At 49.2% G+C, this 21,154-nt stretch overlaps 1 protein-coding gene across 7 annotated transcripts in view; it reads left to right on the forward strand.

The window, feature by feature from the left end:
• The window catches only part of TOM1L2 (target of myb1 like 2 membrane trafficking protein), a 165,186-nt gene that overhangs the window by 123,395 nt on the left and 20,637 nt on the right, over positions 1-21,154 (forward strand). For all 7 annotated transcript variants that reach the window (XR_008375436.1, XM_053568009.1, XM_053568010.1 and 4 more), the window contains 7 exons: positions 329-463; positions 2,142-2,300; positions 5,019-5,135; positions 14,718-14,851; positions 17,505-17,553; positions 17,994-18,117; positions 19,584-19,701. Coding sequence is in view for 6 of the 7 variants with exons in the window: in XM_053568009.1 (XP_053423984.1) it covers positions 329-463; positions 2,142-2,300; positions 5,019-5,135; positions 14,718-14,851; positions 17,505-17,553; positions 17,994-18,117; positions 19,584-19,701 (836 nt within the window). In the remaining variant the exon portion in view is untranslated. The remainder of the gene's footprint in view (positions 1-328; positions 464-2,141; positions 2,301-5,018; positions 5,136-14,717; positions 14,852-17,504; positions 17,554-17,993; positions 18,118-19,583; positions 19,702-21,154) is intronic.

A 21,154-nucleotide genomic window follows, 5' to 3' on the forward strand; every position in this document is an offset into this window, starting at 1 on the left:
ATTAGAGAAATGCCTGCTTTTTAGGGCACACTGTGATGCTTAGGTGTTGTTTTTCCGTCTCTTCTCCAAGGAAATACACGGTGAATTAAGTTTTGTGTTTTTGTTCACACTCACCAGTACCAGTGACAGCCAACATCTCACCAGCTGCGTCGTGGCAGTAGTTGCAGAAGGACAGGAATAGAATAGGCGAATAGGCTCTGCCTGAGCGGTCGACATCTGTGGAGGAGAGCAGTGGTCTCTGGGAGGGGCTTGGGCTGCTTTGGATTTCAGGCAGTGTGATAACCCCTGGAGAGAAATGCTTCCTAACAGGCCTTCTTCTGTCCCCCAGGCCTGGGCTGATGCCTTTCGAAGCAGCCCTGACCTCACTGGTGTCGTCCACATATACGAGGAGCTGAAGAGGAGAGGGGTTGAATTCCCTATGGCAGACTTGGACGCTCTGTCTCCCATACATACACCGCAGCGGGTAAGCTTACAGCCGGCACTTTCTAGAAGGACCTTCTGCAGAGCAGGCCAGCCAAGCCAGGCCAATGCTGCCACCACCCTTCTGCTGTTCCTTTTGAATTATTCAGCTTGTCATCAGGCTTTCTTAAAGCTCAAGGGCATTCCTTTTTAATAACAAGGGGAATGCAGGAGTGAGTCAGCTGGCTGACTAGTGATTAAGTGGCAGCAGTGTCTCCCCCATCCCCACCTGTCCCTGTTTTCACACTGACTGTGGAAGAATATAATAGTGGGATCAGTTCAGAGTCTTCCTGGAGATGGCTGCTTGGGCGGGGCCTTCCCATTAGCACCTGCTTTTCAGAGCCCCCTGGAATCAGGTGTGGGAATCCAGCCTTCATTCCCCTAGCAGGGGTCCTCAAACTTTTTAAACAGGGGGCCAGTTCACTGTCCTCAGACCGTTGGAGGGCTGCACTATAGTTTAAAAAAAACTATGAACAAATTCCTGTGCACACTGCACATATCTTATTTTGAAGTAAAAAAACAAACAGGAACAAATACAATCACACCGTCTCATGTGGCCCACGGGCCGTAGTTTGAGGACCCCTGTGTGCATCAGAGCATCTCAGAGCAACTTCAGTGGGATTGACACCACTCATGGGGCAAAGAGCAGCTTTCTAGTTTTTCAGCAGTAAAGTCAATTGAATCTGAAATTTATTTTGAGCTCTGAGCATTCAGCATCAATCCAGATATCCTTGAATTCCATCAGCCTTGGGATTCAAAGCCCAGGGAAGGACCATGTAGGGGCATCTGCTGAACCTCTCACAGTGCAGATAGTAACTCAGTGCCACATGGGGCAATTCTGTGCTCCAGGGTTAAAGTGTGCAGCCCTGCCATTCACGGTGTTGAGGGGGAGCCAGTAGCTGGGATCAGCTCCATTCCCAGCCCAGGGAGAGAACCAGGAAAGCTCCAGGATTTGAGAGAGGCACCTTGTCCCAACACACTTTGTTGGCCCCCACTGCCCATCTCTGAAATATGGGCCTCAAGAAGGACAGTGTGTTTATGTGTGTCTCTTGTGGGAACTTGTGAGTAGATGTTGAAGAAGTTATCTGAGATGCCAAAGGGAAAGAAGGAGGAACCACACTTTCCAAAGAATTATTCTCATCATGACCCCTCCAAACCACATGCTGTACTTCGTGAAATACACATAACCTGTTCTATTCTTCTAATGACACAGAATATTGTTGTTCCTATAATTACAAAGAACATTTGGTAAATTGCATAATTACTATTTATATTAGTCTACTTGTAAAAGCCAAAATGTAATCTTACGGTACCAAATAAGGATTCATGATTAGCAAAAACCTAATAACAGCCCTCCCTTCACTTGGATCCCTGGTGGTCCTAAAAATGGGAACCGTGAGCAGAGACTCACAGAGCTTGCTTGGTGCTGCCTTCGCAGTCACTTTGGTTGTCTACCGCACAGTCCTTGTGAGGTAAATAGAGAGAAGAGCCATTGGCAGCCCACTTCCCGGATGGAGAGGCTGGGCTTGGTGTTCTGAGCTTCACCAGGGTGGCAGTGGAGCTGCGCCTCTGCCCTCTCTGCAGGCAGCTCTAACAAGAAATGCCGCCCGGGGTGGGGTAGTGCCCAGCCCAGTGGTACAGGCAGCCCAAGTGAACAGAGGACTTTGTTGTTACCATGCCAGAGCGTCCCTGAAGTGGATCCAGCCGCGACCATGCCCAGGTCCCAGTCACAGCAGAGGACGAGTGCCAGCTCCTATTCCTCGCCTCCTCCTGCTCCCTACTCCGCTCCACAGGCCCCAGCGCTCAATGTGACTGGCCCCATCACAGCCAATTCAGAACAGGTACTTGCATACTTCTGGGCCGTATGTAGGCCAGCTGACCGTCCTCATTCATCTTTCCAGGAGACACAGATAGAGACTGCCCTAGGGCAGGCACTGCACTAGGTGTTGGGGACATAGCGATGGAAGGGCACAATCTCTAGGGGAGACAGATGCCACAATAGTCACAATTGAGTATGCTCATACCACGGCAGGGAGCAGAGCTGAGTGCTCAGTGTTGTAAGCCCTGAGCTGAGCAATGCCTGGAAGACACCCAAGGGAGCTGACATGCTGAGGTTCCTGAAACAGGAGTGGGGCTTTTTCAGGCAAGGCCTCATGTGCGGCAGATGCATGGGCACGGAGGAGGCACAAGGCTCACTCAGGGAGTAGCAAGTGGCTTGAATGGAGAGCAGGTGCATATGGAAGGCCTGGGTCAGGGAGGAAATGGTGGAAAATGAGGCCAAAAGCATAGGGGCACAGCTGAGTTGCAAATGGCCTTGTCTGTCATGCAGACCTAGATCTGTGCTGTAAGAAATGTCAGCTGTCAGAAGCCACTGACTCAATCAGTGAGGCACCTGTGGAGGCAGAGGCTAAAATTGGGGGTCTTCCTAAAGCACACTTCCTGCTTGTACCCCAAATGCTGCCCACTTTCCCTGGGTTACTTCCTGACAAGCTAATGCAGTTTTAATTCCAAACTAGATTTTTTTTTTTTTTTTGTAGAGACAGAGTCTCACTGTACTGCCCTCGGGTAGAGTGCCGTGGCATCACACGGCTCACAGCAACCTCTAACTCTTGGGCTTACACGATTCTCTTGCCTCAGCCTCATGAGCAGCTGGGACTACAGGCGCCCACCACAACACCCGGCTATTTTTTTGTTGCAGTTTGGCCGGGGCCGGGTTTGAACCCGCCACCCTCAGCATATGGGGCTGGCGCCCTACTCACTGAGCCACAGGCGCCGCCCTCCAAACTAGATTTTTTAGATGAGTTGTGGAGACTGCTCTTTAGGGGAATCCATAGAATTCCCATTAGTTAAAATTTGAGTATTGGTCAGAACTGAAGGAAAAAAATATCTACCCATTGTTTATATTATATCCTTTATGTTCTGAAGGAAGGAGTTGGATAGTCACTGGGCAGGGTGTGCTCAGGAGAAGCCTTCCCAGTGGCCAGAGCAGTTGAGAGGAGATTCTGGAATGGGTGAGAGGTATGGGTGCAGGATCCCTGAGGCCTTATCCCTAAGGGATGATGGAAGCAGAGGCAGAAGGTAGCACCCAACCTGGCCGAGAGGCCCTAAGGCTTCAGAGCCTATGTAGTCACTAACTGTAGCATTCCTGGGCCTCCCTTGCCAGAAACTTCTTTTTAGTCCAGACTTTGGAGGAGGTCCCTTGACCATCTACCAGGCAGAGCCAGAGGTTGACAAGAGCATCTTGGGGCCTAGACCATCTCCCTGGCTGACTATCAGTTGAGTCCTTGTGCTGAGGGTATGGGAACTGACACAGCCAGTTCCTGCCCTGAGGTGCTGCAGGTCTGCACAGCACAGAGGAGGACAGTACAGAGAGTGAGGCTGGAAGGAAGAAGTGGCAGTGATCCTGTCTACCTCTGGACAGGGCAGGGGACAGTCAGAGAAGGCTTCACAGAGAATATTTGTTGCTCTAGCTGGGTCACAGCACAGGAAGAATGGCACCACATTCTGCTCTGTGGACGTCAGAGCAGGAGCGAGGCCATGCGTGTATAGCAGAGGATACGCATGTGTGCTGGGCCATGTAGGCACCGCACAGCAACCCCATGGGGTATGCTGTTACTGCCCCTTCCTGTAGTGAAGCAACTGAAGTTAGAGAGATCTAGGTTTGCCTCTGGATGTTCTCTCAGGGTGCTCCCTGACTTTTCTAGGGCTGCTTCCAGGGTCCAGGGCCAGTCCTTGACCCCTACCCAGCACCTGTCAGTCTCCCATCACAAAGACCATCAGGCATTCCCATGCAGATTCTTCGATGGCACCTTGCTGTGTGCAAGGCAGGTCCCCATGACCTCTGAAGATGCCTCATGGGGGTTGAGAGTAAAGGAACTGATCTGAACCGCAGCTGGGGACCAAGGGGAGAAGATGTCCCTGATGCAGGAGAAGCGGCTCAGAGGAGTGCCGATGGATGGGTGGTTTGGATATTTTTCAAGGGACCTTGTGACTGGGTAGGGAGCTGGGTGGAGGTGGTCTGCCCTATACTCTTCTGTTCTTCCTCTGTCTATCTTGCCATGCCAGGAAAGTTCTGTTGACACTGGCCAGCCTCTCAGAGGATCGTGGTATTTAGATGATAAAATTCTTAGCGGCAGAATCTATAACTCTGAGGTTTGTAGAATAGGATCTCCATCCTAAAGGGATTTCAGCTGTCCTGCCCTCATACTTAGATTTTAGAAGCAGGCACAGAGGCCCTTAGAGGGTAAGTTCCTATGCACAGTGCTGCAGTGAGAGCCACGGTGGAGAGCCTGCTTTGTGCACTCCCACCCTGTGTCTTCATGCACAGTGCTGCCTCAGCAACAGGGGCAGAGAGGCACTGTGACAGACTGTCGGTGGCCACCACTGCCACAGGCAGGCTGGAAAGAGATAAGGCGGCCTCTGCAGTGCCTACTCAGAAGGGTGTCCTAGATTTCCCAGTGAGGGGATTATCACCAGTGAGCAGCAAGCTAATTCTGCTACTCTAGGTGAAGGCTGACTGACCTTTCCTTCCTGTTCTCCTTCCCCACGGCCCCTGACAGATTGCCAGGCTGCGCAGTGAATTGGATGTTGTTCGAGGAAACACTAAAGTCATGTCTGAGATGTTAACAGAAATGGTACCTGGACAGGAGGACTCGTCTGACTTGGAGTTGCTGCAGGTGAGGAGGGCCTCATCTTGTGGAGGCCACTGGGCCTGTAGTGGCAGCACCCTGCCACAGGACCCTCTCGGGGTGCAGCGTGAGGAGGGATGGGCCCAGTGGCCTTACTGTTGATAGGGACTAAGTCTACATGAGCTCACACTCAGCCTTGTGTTGCCTAGGGATGGGCAGAAGCCATTGTCACCATCACTTTTGGAGGCAGTGGCCTTCTAGAGGGTGGAGAAAGGATGCTATGAACTGTCATTCTCTGGGGCAAGGTGCTTGAGTCACTAGGTCAGGAACCACACAGGCTCAGTGACTTGGCATCAGTGTGGTAACCTGGGTGTGAGTGCCTTGTGACATGCCTGCTGCTGCTGTTTTGTCCAGCCTTCTGTCATCAGTCTCAGCCCTGGATGCTACACCTCCCACCTGTTCCTGGCACACACTTGCTGCCCATGGAAACCCTGCCCTTGAGGAGTACACGTGCCTGGGGTGGCTCGACCTGGCCCCAAGCTGCCACTTACAGTGCCCCTTCCTACTGCAAAGCCATCAGCTCCCATGGGGGGAGGGCACAGGGCTACTCTGGACCTAGCACAGAATACTGTACTGTGGGCACAGCAGGCAGGGTCTCTGGTCTCTGCTGTGGAGAAGTTCATGGTGTGGTACAGGAGACAGGCTAGGAAACAGCACGTCTCCATGTTATTGCATAAGGCTGCTCTTGAAGCCGAATTAATATCCTTGGCCCAGCGCCAGTAAGGAGCCATGAGTGGCCTCTCCCTCATCCCAGACCTTACTCTTGACTCCTGCCTTAGCCCGAGCTTGCCTCAGCTGTGCAGGTGCTGCTGAAAGTGCGTCATGCCCCTGTGCCACGGCTTACTTCAACGCACTGTCACTGGCCCCCATCCCCAGTCTTCCCCGCATTAGCCAGATGCACAGGAATCTGAGGTCAGCCCAGAAACTGAGAGGCCTCTGAGGCAGCTTTGTGCTATGTCAGCGTCTGAATTCCTGCTGACAGGGTTGCTCTGGACAGAGCTGAGCTCTGGCAGTAGGAGTAGTGTTGAATAAAGCCAAGATGCTTCCAGACAGCAAGAATACTCTGTGAGTGTGTGTGTTGGTGGGAGAGGGTGACTGTGCGTTTTTGTTTTTTTTTTTTTTTTTTGGCAGGGCTGGGTTTGAACCTGCCACCTCCGGCATATGGGGCCAGTGCCTTACTTCTTTGAGCCACAGGCACTGCCCTTTGTCTTTCTTTTTAAAACAAGTTCATCAGCCAAGACAAACAAAATCTAATCTCCTGGCGTAAGCTCATAGTTTTCAAAAATAGGTTGCTTCCCATGATGTTTTCCTTCCCTCTGTTTTGTTCCAATTCTGAGCCTACCAGCCCTCACTGCTGTCTTATAAATCAAACAGAAAAAGAATGATTCTGGGTGCCAGCAGGAGGCTGTCCTTCTAGCACAGGAGATTGGGAGTTGGGTAGCATTGTGAACAGCTGTGCACAGACATGGCTCTCCTGGCTGGTGGTCACACACTTCCACCATCCCTGACATCTTGCCTCCTCTTTTTCCCCCTGGCATCAGAATCCAGTGGGCAGGATCTGAGCCACCCTGAACAGTAAGCCTTATTTATGGGAAAATGCCTCTGTCTGCTTAGAAAGTGCTGGGGTTAGAATGCATCCCCAGGACCCTCCGTTAGGCTGGAGGACAGCCAGAGTGCTCAGGGCAGAAGCGGTCCAGAGCTCTGGCCAAGGCCTTGGGAACAGATACACTTGTCACCAACTCAGATGTCTCTGCCAACAGATAATGATCCTGACTTGTGTGTAAATTGCTGGGTAGGGGCAGAGAGAATGGGAAGAGGTAACTGGTGGTGCTGGCCCAGGATGTAGGTGTAGCTGGTCATAACTGTGGACAGGTTGTGTCCCACTTGCCTTCAGTGCATCACAAAGCTCTTTCAAGGGTAGCCTCCCCCAGCACAGCCAGAGCAGCACAGAAGCTTGATGGTGGAATGACTTGCCTACAGACTTGGGGGTGGGTGGCTAGTATTAGAGGAGAGGCTGAGGCCACTCTAGCACCCTGTGAGTCAGCTTAGCTGGAGCCCCTGAGGATGCCTGGAGTGAGCACAGTGACGCTTCCTCTTGGCTCTGGCAAATCCTTCACTCCATGAGTTGAGAGAAACCTTCTAGGCAGCTAGCCCGGCTCTGCCCCCACTGCAAAGTCTTATCATGTGCCCACCTGGTCTCTCTTCTTACCCCAAGGAGAGGTAGTTCACAGCAGCCCATGGAGGTACTCCTGTTTTCAAACAGACATCTTGTTTAGATTTGGGGATGCAGCACAATAGGGCAGAGAGACCACAAGCTTGTGAATCACTGAGTTCCTGTGCTGTCCTCCCACTGATGAGCTGGGTGACACCAGGTAAGTTATCATCCCTCTCTGAGCCACTTTCTTGCTCAGATGAGTGGAGCGATCACTCTCCCAACAGCAGCACCTTGCACAGGACTGGGCACAGGCCTGTGGTCTGTCTTCTTAGACAACACAACAAAACTGTGTCCTCTTTCTCATGGGTAGGTCCTTAAATATTCAAAGATTACCATGAGTCCTGCCCACTGCCCATTTTCTACGTGGAACAGATGTGGCTATTGGCAGCCCACCATGGAGATGAATAGGCAGCTCTTTATACGAGGTGGGCAGGTAAAACGGAGAGCTTCCATCAACTGTAAAAATGCTGCTTTGTCTCCTTCTCGTGTGTCTATTAAGTCGTATTTCCCTCATCCTGTGGAAGGACACCTGGGTCTGGACCTGAGATCCAAGACCTTGCACTTACCCCTGCTGAAGGGCACACCCTTAGCTGCTGAAAGCATGAGTCTACTTTCTGGAATCTTTAAAGTCCCTGATTTTGTCATCTGGTGCCTTGTGTCTCTCCCAATTTAGCCTTTCAAGCTCTGTCTTCAATTAATATAGTAACTTTTAATTAATCCAATGATACCAAAAATGTGTGTTTTTTTTTTCTTTTCTTTCTTCTTCTTCTTCTTTTTTTTTTTCTCAACCAGACTGGAGTGCAGTGATATAGTCATGGCTTAAACTCCTGGGCCTTAAATTCCTGGGGTCAAGTGATTCTCCTGCCTCACCTCCCAAGTAGCTGGAACTGCAGGCATGTGCCTAGCTAATTTTTCTATTTTTGTTAGTAAAGATGGGGGTTTTGCCATGATGCCCAGGCTGCATTTGAACTCCCGGCCTCAAGTGACTTCCACCTCAGCCTCCCAAAGTGCTAAGATCATAGGTGTAAGGCACCACACCCAGCCAAAATGTACGTTCTTCTGTGGCTGCCCGTCAGACAATAAGAGAAGCCGTCCTCCATGTTGTTTCCTCAAGTAAAAGATGGCATCTTCCCTCTTCTTGCATCTTATTTCAACAAATACAGAATGGTTAAGGCCATTTTCTCAGAGAAATATAGTTTTATTCTATAAGTTTAGCTTCATTATTCCCCCTTTCTCATCAATAAAGACTTCCTTCTCCCTCTCTTCTCTTCTACTGCAACAGAAAACAGATCTTCAGGTCCTTATTCCATGTTCCTTCACTTACAGAGGGCTCAGAGGAAACCCATAAAGATGATTAAAAGACTGTTTTGTGGGCAGCGCCTGTGGCTCAGTGAGTAGGCCGGCCCCATGTACTGAGGGTGGCGGGTTCAAACCTGGCCCTGGCTAAACTGCAACAAAAAAATAGCTGGGCATTGTGGTGAGCGCCTATAGTTCCAGCTGCTTGGGAGGCTTAGGCAAGAGAATCGCCTAAGCCCAAGAGCTGGAGGTTGCTGTGAGCTGTGATGCCACAGCACTCTACCGAGGGCGACAAAGTAAGACTCTGTCTCTAAAATAAATAAATAAATAAATAAATAAATAAAAATAAAGAGACTGTTTTGTGAGGTGAGGATGAGAATGTCCCTTGAAGAAAAGATAAAGGCATTGGGATTAATTAGACAGAAAAGAGAGGGTATTTACTAAGATGCTATGCTAGATGGAGGGCTTTTGTACATCTGACCAGCTGTTCTCTTCTGTACTGAGAAGCAGAAATAGAAGGAGGCCCAGGGCGGTGCCTGTGGCTCAAGGAGTAGGGCGCTGGTCCCATATGCTGGAGGTGGTGGGTTCAAACCCAGCCCCGGCCAAAAATCACAAAAAAAAAAAAAAAAAAGGAGGCCCAAACTGAAATCTTCCATGTTGAGGAATTGCTGTCCCCACTTTTGTTTTGTTTTTTAAGACAGAGTCTCACTATGTCTCCCTGGGTAGAGTGCTGTGGCACCACAGATCACAGCAACCTCAAACTCTTGGGCTTAAGTGATTCTCTTGCCTCAGCCTTCCAAGTAGCTGAGACTACAGGTGCCCGCCACAATGCTCGGGTATTTTTTATTGCAGTTGTCATTGTTGTTTAGCAGGCCCGGGCCAGGTTCAAACCTGCCAGCCCCAGTGTATGTGGCCAGCGCCCTAACCACTGTGCTACAGGCGCTGAGCCTATCCCTACATTTGTATAGTAGGAAGGGTGACCCAGGCAACCTGTAGGCTCTCAGATGCCTTAGGCCTGGATGCAGGTCACTCTGTCTGGATAAGAAGAGTCTCTCAGCTTAACCAGCTGCAAATCTGGTTGTGATGATTGCACAGAGGCCGTGTGGACAGCCAGCTGGCCCTGTAGTGGCAGGAATCAATCTTAATGTCTGACACTCCTCTCATCTTCTGTCTTTTTCTTTCTTCTTCTTTTTTGAGAAAGTCACTTAAAATGCTGAAGTCAAGAGGTGGTAAACTACTTAAGCCCAAGAGTTTGAGGTGGTAAACTATGTGCTGGAGATCCCCAATGCAGAAGACCAAGGCCAGAATCTTGGGGCCTGTCTCTAGGCATAGTGCTTTGGAAAGCCATCAGGATGCTCCTCCAGGGTCAGGGTATGGAGAGGGCTCTACTGTGGGGTTGCGACTGTCTCACCCACCACCCCAGCCAGAAAGCAACAGGGAGACAGGCAGAGAATGCAATGCCAAAGCAGATGTTTCTGGTGCTCAGAGTTGATGAGATCACTATACCTTGTGCCCTTGGGTCTCGTTCTTCCTCCAAGCCAAGATCATATCAGCTAAACATATTTTGAAAGTAAGGGAACCCTTTCCACTATAGATAAAACTGTACAGTGACTGGCAATGTTAAAAATAGATAAGAGCAGAGCTGCCCTGGCTGTCATGGAGGCAGCTTGCTGTCACTCTGCAGAACTCCATGCATCCCTCACATCACACAGCAGCCTGGAGAGCACGGTAGACTTGGCCAGCATACTGGGTCATGAGCTACTTGCTCCCCCACTTGTGGTCCCCAGCAGCCAGCCAGAGTCTATGCTCTGTGAGGAGACTGAGGTTACCCCCTCTCTCCACTTGGTGCTTCCCACTGGGCTCAGGGTGTTCGTAGCCATGTCTTAGAGACACTCCCTGAGGTCTCCTGAGGAACCTGGTTTGGCTGCCCTCTGAATCCAGTGGATTAACCCTGAAGCCTGATCTGTCCTGGGGGTTTGCTGTTTGGGGGTGGGCTAGGGGGTTAGTTAGCCTTTGCTGGAGGAGCTTGGGGGGAGCTCTGATGACAGTCTGGAGGGAGTTGCAGTAAAGACGTGTATCTCCATGTTGTGGGAATCTTGAGGAGGGACAGGCCATCAAGGATCCTCTGAAAACATTCTGGGTAGATGGGTAGGCATGGTAAAGCTGGCATTGTAAAATGTTAATGACAGAATCCAGGTGGTCCCCTGCAAAATCCATTCTACTTTGCTGTATGTTTGAAATTTTTCATGATGAAATACTGCTGTGGGGAAATATCCTGAGGCTTTGAAAGATGAGTAGGAATTTGTTGGATGGAAAGAATGTAAGGAACATTCTTTCAGGCAGAGGGCCTTCTTAGGGGTCCCTAGGCAGTGTAACCAGTTCCTGAGGCTACCTGCTATCCTCGAAAGTCTAAGATGTGCTTGGGGGTTGCTCACATACTCTAATGTGGGTACCCCGAGCTTCTGGAGGGCAGCCTTGGCCTGTTTCCCACAACAAACTACCACACCCCCATGACTGGCAGGTCCTGTGCCTTGGGATCAGCCTAAAATTTGGGTGGGAAGTCACTGACTTTTTTCTTTCTCCTTCCCCAACCAAGGGCATCCAGGCTTTGATGTCTGGCCACAGCATGACAGGGCTGTACTTTCCCTTACCAGGCCTGTATTATGGGATCTGCTCGAGCTGGGGCTCAAGATCCTTGTGCTCCTCAGAGGTTTTCTATAGACACTTGGAGTGCTGGAGCAAGAAAGAGCTCAGAAAGTGCCTGGACCATCCCCATGTGCACACTGGCACACACATGTGGAGTGGCCCAGAGAGGGTCTGTGGCAGACGGCATAAAGGCAGATAGTCAGCCTCTTTCCTCTGCTCCAACTTCACTTTTCTGGCCTACACTCATGGCCAGGTCTCCCTGAAGCATTTCTCCCAAAGTGCTGAGGAAAGAAAGAAAGGAAAGGAAGAGACAGAGAGAAAGGTCAACCTAAACCCATGCTCCCTTGTCCGCCTTACTGTGTTTTAATGATGGATGAAAAATACTATGATTATTTTATATTCTTTGCTTCAGTCCTGGCTGTTGAAACCCTTCACATGATCTAATGTGATCACTTCTTTCAGAATTTTGGACATTTTTATTTTGTTTTAATGTTAAGGGCCTGGCCTACCTTTTAGTCTCACTTGTGGGCACACTTTATTTCTGTAATTAGGGTTTCCACCATGCTGGAGGTTTTCCTGTACACTGTAACCATCATGGTGGTGTGTGGGTTTGAGGCCAGGCCTGTGCCCTTCTCCTGGCCGGCCTTGGGACATGAGCCACTTGCAGTAGAAGAGAGTGGGTATTTTGTACTTTACTCTTTATTGGATGTCAATGTCCGCTGGATTAATTTCCAGTGGTCACCACTTGTTATCAACTAGAACTTGTCTGTTGCAGTGAGGCCTGGGATGAGTCCTAGAGAAGGAAAATTAGATTCCAGATGAGCAAAATTCCACATTCTGTGAGTGAAGGTCACTGGGAAGAAAGCTGAGCTTATGCAAGGAACTGAAAGAAGACAGTGATGAGAAGCTGGTGGTTTAGGGTGACCAAGAGTCAGGGTGTTTTATAGCCAAGATTCCCAATGCTGGCCAAGTGGAAACCCCAGCTTAACTACCTTTGACACGTCCTGCTTCCTCCAGCCCCAGGTACCTTCTCACCACTGCCCCTTGTCGCATCTCTGCTGCTGGTGGAAATGTTACTTGTCTTATTGGGACCTGAGCTGGTTCCTGGGAGCCACTGTCACCCAAAGCACCTCACTGTGGGTAGAGAGAGAGATTGTGAGTATGTGGCAATTTGCTCAAAGCTTCCGACTCATAGGGGTGACCCTACTTTCTCCAAAACTTACAATTAGAGTCTTTGGAAAACCAAGAGTGGGAGTATTTGCATAGAAAAATCTGATGTCCAGACATTGGGCTTGCTTGCTTTCCCATGGACCAAGAGAGGCTTACAGCCCCACTGTGGCTATGCAGAGGACTAGAACAGGGTACAACCAAGACAAAGCTGGATAGACAGGGCAAGGTGACTAGCAAGGTGAGCCAGAGTCTCCAAAGGGACACTAGATGCTTGTGTGCCCAGTGTCCTAAATCTAGACCTCCTCTGCCTGACAAATGCCTCAGGGAGGGAGTCCTTGGGCCAGAGCAGCCATGGGGAGAGAGAAAGCAAAAGCAGATTATGAGGGCCACGAGGTCGGTCTGCTCGGTGATGGGCAGGTGTGTCAAGGTCCCTGCCTTGCTCTACCTACAGCATCAAGCCTACAACACACAGGGCTGTGTCACATGAGGGAACACTATCCTGATACGTGGACTGTGTGTGCACGGAAGGAATGCAGCTTGCCTCCTAGATATCAGTTATGGATACTGAGAAGCAAGGAAAAGAGGCCTTCTCTGTTAACAAACAGCTTCAGTCTAGGCACAGGGGTGTCCAACCCATAGCCTGTGGGCTGCATGTGGATTATGTAAGGATTTTTTGCTTATCTGTGGTGGCAGATATCACGAAAATAATACACAGACCTTTTTATTTTTTTTGTTCATCAGCTTTCATTAGTGTGCTGCAGGAAAGCCAAAAGGTTGTACACCCCTGAAGGGAAGGGCACATGAGGAGCCTAACCCCTGCGTGTGAGTGCTGGGTTGCAGTGCACCAGGGAGCTGTGAAGGGGAGTCTTTGATTCCTTACCTTGCTCATTTGACCACCTTGGTGTTGTGATTCATCAGATGACTGCTAGCTTGTTCACTGTGTGTGGCTCAGTGCAGGGCTTAAGAGTGTCTGTGGGTGTGTGGATAGATGATAGCAGCCCCCTCCAAGAATTTATAACCTACCAGCCAAGCTAGCCAGATTCTGAGACAAGATGTGGAGCCGAGCAGAGACTGCCATCTGCTGTGAACAGGCCAGTTACCTTTACCAGAAATGATTTCAAAGTGAGGTGGTTTAAAGGGCAAACTGAGAAGGCAAACTTCTCCTTCATGCCTTAACCCCTTGCCTTACCAGCTCATCTGTTCCCTTCAGCACCCAGATGGGCAGGGACAGCATCTAATCTCTGCTTTAACCCCATATGGCCCCATATGGGACTTGGAGCTTTTAGGCAGTTCCTATAGCCATGGATGCTGAGGGCCCAGCCTGGTAGGGTTGGCAATTCCCTCCCCTGTAGTGCCCTCAGATTGGCATATGAGATGGCAAGGAGCCTGGCAGGTATTCGAGGGCGTTCCACAAGCACGTTTGAACACGAGCATTGGGAAGGCTGCCATCTGGATCAGGAAAGGCTCACAGAACCAGGTTGTAATATGCTAAAGCTCTGTCTTCCCAGGCCAGAGAAGGCTGCAGTGGTGACTGGGAGTGTGTGTGTCATCTTTGGTCTGCCGTGTAGCTGTGTGGGTGCTTGCTGAGTTTCTGAGACCTCAGCAGGGTGGCAGATGTGCTGTCAAAATGTACCTAATGCTGCTTCTGGAAGTAAATTGATATCATCATCTTCTCGGAGGCCTTTGACTATTACCAATCAATATTCTGGAATTTCTCAACCAGAAATTCCACTTCTGAGGAGCCTGTCCTATGGAAGTCCTTGTCCAAGTAATGTAAGTGTGTATGTGTTCAAATGCATTATTTGGGTTGGCCAAAAAAAGAGAGATCATGACCTAAATGAAAGAATAGAGAGCTATGCTGTGGTGCACATGCAGAGGAATGAGGCAGTCTGCACAGAGTGATAGGAAAGGTATCTAGAATATTCTGTTGAAGAGGAAAAACAGATTGCAAAGAATCACATTTTACTATCTGTAAAGTGACTAATGTAAGTGCTCATGCACATATAACAGCGTGCATATGTACACTTATCTCTCTGCTGAAAGAGTCCTTGTTTCCTCCAGGGCAGGAGGGGCAGGCAGAGCAGACGGACTTTCTGCTTTGTATTCTGCACAAGTCTGGTTTTATGAAGACACATGTACTCCTTTTATGACTTTTAAGAATCAGTACAAATTTTTTTCAAAGGAAATAGAATGTGACAAAAAGCATACCCAGCAGGCCATCCCGAGGTGTCTGTGTTCTCTAGGAGCTGAACAGGACCTGCCGGGCCATGCAGCAGCGCATCGTGGAGCTCATCTCCCGCGTGTCCAACGAGGAGGTCACAGAGGAGCTGCTGCATGTCAACGACGACCTCAACAACGTCTTCCTCCGCTACGAGAGGTGGGAGCCAGGCTCCTTTTTTTTTCCCCTTGAAAAGGCTGTAGCCATAACAGAGGGATTTCTTGAATAAACAAAGGAAAAAGAGAGAGGGAGAGAGATTAGAGTTGGAAAATACTCATCAGAGATGCTAATTTGTTCCCGGCTGGCAGGGAAAACGCTTTTTCTCCTGGGAACCAAGCAGCAGAAGCAGCAGGAAGTTGACATGCAGAATTAGGCTCTGCCCTTTGTGAGCCTCAGGCTGCTCTGCCTTCCTCCCCCCACCCCCACCCCTGCCCCAGTCCCAGGGAAGGGTAGGACTTGGGGGGGAGGGTCTGGGCTCCAGAGCTTCTGCACCTGCTCCTTTGATGATTCTTTGAATTTGAAAAGGATTAAAGAGAAAAGAAATCTCTACTAAGGAAAAGGATTTCCTCTTCCCATCTTTAAAAAAAAAAAAAAAAACCTTTTCCTTTTGCAAATGTCAGTGTTATCTAGAGTGTAGGTAGGCAGGGTGTAAAGGCCAGAAACATGCCCTCATTCATTTCAGTTCTTTTTGCATTTTGGGGTTTGAGGTAACAAACTTGCAATTTTTTTTTCCATATCTAAAGGCTTCCCTCAGGACAAAGTCCAAAATGTCTTATTTAGAGCTAGTTTTAAATAGGAAGTATAATGGCAGTATAGCTCCCATCTCATCACCCTGATGGGCACACCTTAGGCTTTCTTGAATGACCCACTGTTAGAACCAGGAAGGACCCAGACCAGGCCAAAAGTCTCCCCTTAAATCTGAGGGCCGAAAGGGTGGCTGGGGTCTTTGCAGACTTGAGGGCTATCCCCCTCTGCTATGGATCTTAGCTGCCTCAAGCTCACTGGCATCCCTTAGGGTAAGTGGGACAGATATTTGCATTTGCATTACCCTTTGGGGTTTAAAGGGTTATTTTATTGTGGTTTACAACCCTGGGCTTTGCCTTAGCTTTTAACCTTGGAAGTAGAACTGTGCCTATCTGCCAAGTGAGGAAACCTCTGTGCGGGAGTATGGGCCCCCAGCGGCTCTCAGTGTGTCAATTAGAGGATAGGCACTGATCTGAGGGGCCTCAACTCCCACCCTGGAGGCCCTTTGTCTTGCCGTGTGGCTCCCATTTTTGCATGGTAAATGAGCTTGGGTTTTTAACCTGTTAAACCCATTTAAGCCCCTGCTAGAATAGAATAACAGCAGCTAGCTAATGTGGGCATTTGAATCTAGGAGTCTACCAGTCCCAGCATTATAAATAATTCAGAGGCAGAGCCTAGGGCAGGGGTCCTCAAACTTTTTAACAGGGGGCCAATTCACTGTCCCTCAGACCCTTGGAGGGCCGGACTATAGTTAAAAAAAAACACAAAACTATGAACAAATTCCTATGCACACTGCACATATCTTATTTTGAAGTAAAAAAACAAAACAGGAACAAATACAATCACACCGCCTCATGTGGCCAGTGGGCCGCAGTTTGAGGACCCCTGGCCTAGGGCCTGTGTCCCTGAGGTACCATCCTGGTTAGAGTGCCTTTGATAAGACTAATTATTAAGAGAACGTGAGGAAGGTACTCTAGGATTAAAATTTTTTCAGATATATTAGTATTCCTATTTTCCTTTTACCACTGTTAGAAAAAAACATACACATCTTTCTTAAAACCACAGTGGACACTCACCACCTAACCAGATCCTTCCGCCTGGGAATCTCCGTCCCCAGACTCTGACCCCAGCAAGCTGGGAGACCAGTGTGGAACAGTGCACCTCACTAACGCCCAGTTTCTCAGGCTCTAGCTGGAAAATGTCTCCTCTTTGGTAGAGGTGTTTTGAAGCTTATAAATATGATGCGGAGCATGACGTATTCTCCCCAGCCCTGCACACCTGGCAACTGCTCTTCCATTTCCCTCCACAACTAATCAAAACCAAGTCCTGTCTGCACCATCACTGGGTGCAGAGGAGACCCCCTGGCAGGCCCACCCTGCCCTGCTCTTCAAACAGCCCCTCATGGTTGGCCTAGACCTCCCTGCAACTACTGGCCATTTTACCAGGCCATACTTAGGGCCTACACCCACCTTCCTGCCCCTGATGCCTGCCCCACCCTATCCTGTTTCCTCGAAAATAAGGCATCCTCCGAAAATAAGACCTACTTACAGGAAAGATAAGACGTCCCCTGAAAATAAGACCTAGCGCATCTTTGGGAGCACACCTTAAAATAAGACACTGTCTTATTTCCGGGGAAACAGGGTACTTCCTCTCCCCCAGAGGCTGAGTTGGGGACATCTTAGCAACACTAGCAAGTTCCTCTCAGCACAGCTCTGTCAAATAGGGAGGGCTCTGCAGTTGTTGCTTGGCTTTGTGGATAGACATTTGAGACCCCCGAGGTAAGTTGCTGACCCACACTCCTTCCAGGGGCAAGAGGAGCACCCTGGGCCTAGGTGTGTCAAGAGATGACTGGGTGAGAGACATGCCGTCAGGGTGCCAGGTGGAGGCTGATGCTCTCCAGGCAAGCCCCCTGGGGAGAGTGTGGCAGAGTTGTGTGTGTCTGCGTCTGCTTCCCCAGCCCTCAGATGGAACTGGCCAGTCTCGGTCCAGGGGCTCTTCACAGGACCAGCAAGCACCTATGGGTATGTCCTGGGTGTCTTCTTACTTCTGCCTTCCCTTTTCTTGATAGGTTTGAACGGTACAGATCGGGCCGATCACTTCACAATGCCAGTAATGGAGTAAGTATTCCCTCTGAGTTCTCTTGTCTCCCAGGCTGGCCACCTTTCCATGTTGTGAAGGATGAGGACCTGCTCTGGTGTGCCCTCACCTCTAGTTTTCTAACTGGGGTTAAAATATTTGGGCGACTAAAGAGCCAGCTCTGGTTAATGGGATATTGGGAAAGAGCTAGCAGGCATCCCTGTTGGGAAGGTGGCAACGAGGCTCCAGTACTTGACCATTCTGATGACTCGGTGCTCCTCCTTGGAGTGGGTTGTAAGAGGAGGTTCCCTGACAGTGGGGGAAGGTGATGGACCTTGGAGTCAGGCGAGGGAAGGCATTGCTTCCAGACTGGGGCCACACCCATGGTTCTCCCCTCAGACACCTGTCAGGTACCCGCTGACATTGCCCTCAAAGCCAACACAGGGCTCTGCAGCTCACTGCCAGTCTTACATTCTCACAGGTGCTGACCGAAGTGACTGAAGACAACTTAATAGACCTGGGACCAGGGTCACCAGCTGTGGTGAGCCCAATGGTGGGGAGCACAGCACCCCCATCTTCTCTCTCCTCCCAGCTTGCAGGCTTGGGTGAGTATCTCAGAGGCAGAAAGGGCCTCTTTACCACTGACTTTTTTTGTAGGCCACTCTCACCATTTGCTGGAGGCCTGAAGAGGGGAATCCCACATGAGAATGTATGTACCTGAGTCATGTCCCCCCTTCAGTTCAGTATTAACTAGGTCAAGGATGGCAAATAAGTTTTAGCTCCTTGGCTACTTGGAACACAGGTTAAAGGAGGATGCTGCAGCTACATTGGGGCTTAGAAGAATCTGTGATTGATTGACAACGTGCAGTAGGCTTGGAAACAGAAAGCAGTGACATTGAACATATCTGTTCTCCTTGAACTGTACCAACCTAAAATGTTCTGTTATCTGGAACTTAAAACAAAAAAACTTTCCCCCTTTTCTATAGTTCATTCAGTTTGAAAGTGTGCATACAACTCTAGATTCTTCAGTTATACAGAATTTATAACAAAATTATAATAGTAAAATAAGCAATCATGGCTCTCCATTTTTTTTTTTTTGTCTGCCGGTTTTTTATTTTCCCCTTTTCTTAATATTTCTCTTTCTACCTTCATTTCCTCTGAATTGAAGTGAGCTTTATTTAGTGGCTTATCAGTTGCTATAATGCTAGCTTCTCAGTATCACGTATCTGTAGCCACTATTTCTCTGTCAGAGAAAATTCCTCTGCCTTCAGTCCATCCAGCAGATATACCCACCAGATTTAATACCAAAGCTTCAAATTAGACTCTGCTACTCCCTTCATAAAAAACACCTAGTGTCTTCATACCTTCCCTTTCCTAGCATTTGAGGCTTCATCAACCATCTCCACATGCCTTTCCAGCCATCTCTTCCATAATCTCTCCCTGTGAGCCCAGTTCACTTCACATACCCTGGACTTAGCAGCCCTGTGGCTTTGTGCCTGCCTTTCCTCCTTCTTCCCCTAGCACATTCTCTCAGTCATCCTCAAAGACTCACTCTTGGGCTGGTTTTGTGTCTTTCCAAGTGTCTCAAGGCCAGCACCGTTGTTGTCTGTCTCCCTCCTACTCAGTGAGCTCCTTGAGGCCAAAGAACATGTCTGATTCCATTTGGGTTACTTGAATTCTAGCTCTGAACGCTGTGAGTGCCTAGAGATATTTGCTAAATAGATAAATGGCCCAGGTCCTTGGTTGAGTTAATGAGGGCTCACCTTCAAAGGGCATTAGGGGAAATGTGCAGGTATTCTGGCCCCAGTATCCTGGCCTCCTTACTACCAGCAATCTCCCTGTTCCTTATGATGACTCTTTCCCCTCCGTGAGCAGCTTGGTGGGGAGTGGTTATTCTGTGCCCATCTGGGCCCCACCCTGGCTCCTCCTGCACATGGTGCACTGGGAGTCCTACCCCCACCCCACATAGGACCTGAACCCACCCAGCTGGCATCCTAGCTTGGGGGCCCCCCCATCAAGTCCGTAGCCCACATTTGGTTCTCATTTGCCCACATTTGTTTTGTTGCCACAGACTTGGGGACAGAGAGCGTCAGTGGCACCCTGAGTTCACTCCAGCAGTGTAATCCCCGTGATGGCTTTGACATGTTTGCACAGACAAAAGAGAACTCTTCGTCCGAGCAACACAAGACGTAAGTGAGGCCCCTTCTGGTGGCTCTGTAAAGATACTGGGGGATTGACTGACGTTTGATCACAGGTCAACACAAGGAGGCCTTTGGTTTACCAGGTCCAGAAATGCCAGGAGCTTTAAAGTACAACTGTGAGGACATGGCTTTAGATGTAGATGCTGAATGAATGCCACCACCAGCCCCACCACCACCACCACCCCCGCCTAACACACATTCTCTCTCTCTTTCTGTCTCTCCTCTGCCTTTGGGTTGACTGTAGTGTAATTTGTCCTATCAATTTCCACAGAAGGCAACTCTTCTCTTCTTTTTCCTCCCCACATTACTGCTGCAGACCCTACCTTATCCAGCTCCTCATCCATAGGAGGAACTTGGAGCAAGAGGGTACAGCAAGGCAGAGCCTGAAATTGGTTCCCAGCAGTAAGACTTTCCTGCCTAAAAAAGTGGTCATGGCAGAGGCTTCTCTGACAGCAGCTCTGGTAAGGATGAACCATATGGAATTGGGAGAAGTGATTCCAAAATAGACAACCCCCTGCATCTCAGGGAGGCAATATATATGCTTTGTGCTTTCTGTTCAGCTTAGAGATGGGTGAGAAACACTTTTTTGTTTTGAGACAGAGTCTCACGTTGTTGACCTCGGTAGAGTGCCGTAGTGTCACAGCTCACAGCCACCTCAAACTCTTGGACACAAGTAATTCTCTTGCCTCAGCCTCCTGAGTAGCTGGGACTACAGGCACCCACCACAACGTACGGCTATTTTTAGAGACAGGGTCTCACTCTGGCTCAGGCTGGTTTCAAACCTGTGAGCTCAGGCAGTCCACCCACTCTCGCCTCCCAGACTGCTAGGATTACAGGCGTGAGCCATGAGGAACATTTTTCTCTCCTTTTCCTGTGGACCCCACATCTTGGTGCTTTCAGCAACCTGAGTCCTACTCAGGACTCAACATGATGATCAGAAACCCAAGGCCCCATACTCTTTTCACCAGAAAAAGTGGCCATAAAACAGACACAGCTAAAGGCATTAGGGAATGGAAGAAGATGTCCCCCCAAAAAAGTGGCTGTCCCTGGTCCCAGAAACTATCTTCCTTGTTGAATGCCGCTGAGGCTATAGCTTATAAAATAAGAATTAATATTACTTTACTTTTGTCTTACCATCCCTCTGAAGGGTTTCAGAATACTTTTATTTTTATTTAAATTTTTTTTTTATTATTTTTTATTAAATCATAACTTTGTACATTGATGCATTTATGGGGTTCAGGGTACTGCTTCCATATACAATGTGAAATGCGTACATTGAACTAAGTAACACATCCATCACAATTGTACTCATTTCTTAATAGTTTTGAAATGTACCATTGCATCATGCACATTAGGTGAGGTCCCCCCAAATATCCTCCCTCCTCCCATATCTCCCCACCGTTCCCCTCTCTCTCCTCTTCCCTTCTACTATCTGGACTAT

Source organism: Nycticebus coucang, chromosome 18, assembly GCF_027406575.1.
Source record: "Nycticebus coucang isolate mNycCou1 chromosome 18, mNycCou1.pri, whole genome shotgun sequence".
Lineage (NCBI taxonomy): Eukaryota > Metazoa > Chordata > Mammalia > Primates > Lorisidae > Nycticebus > Nycticebus coucang.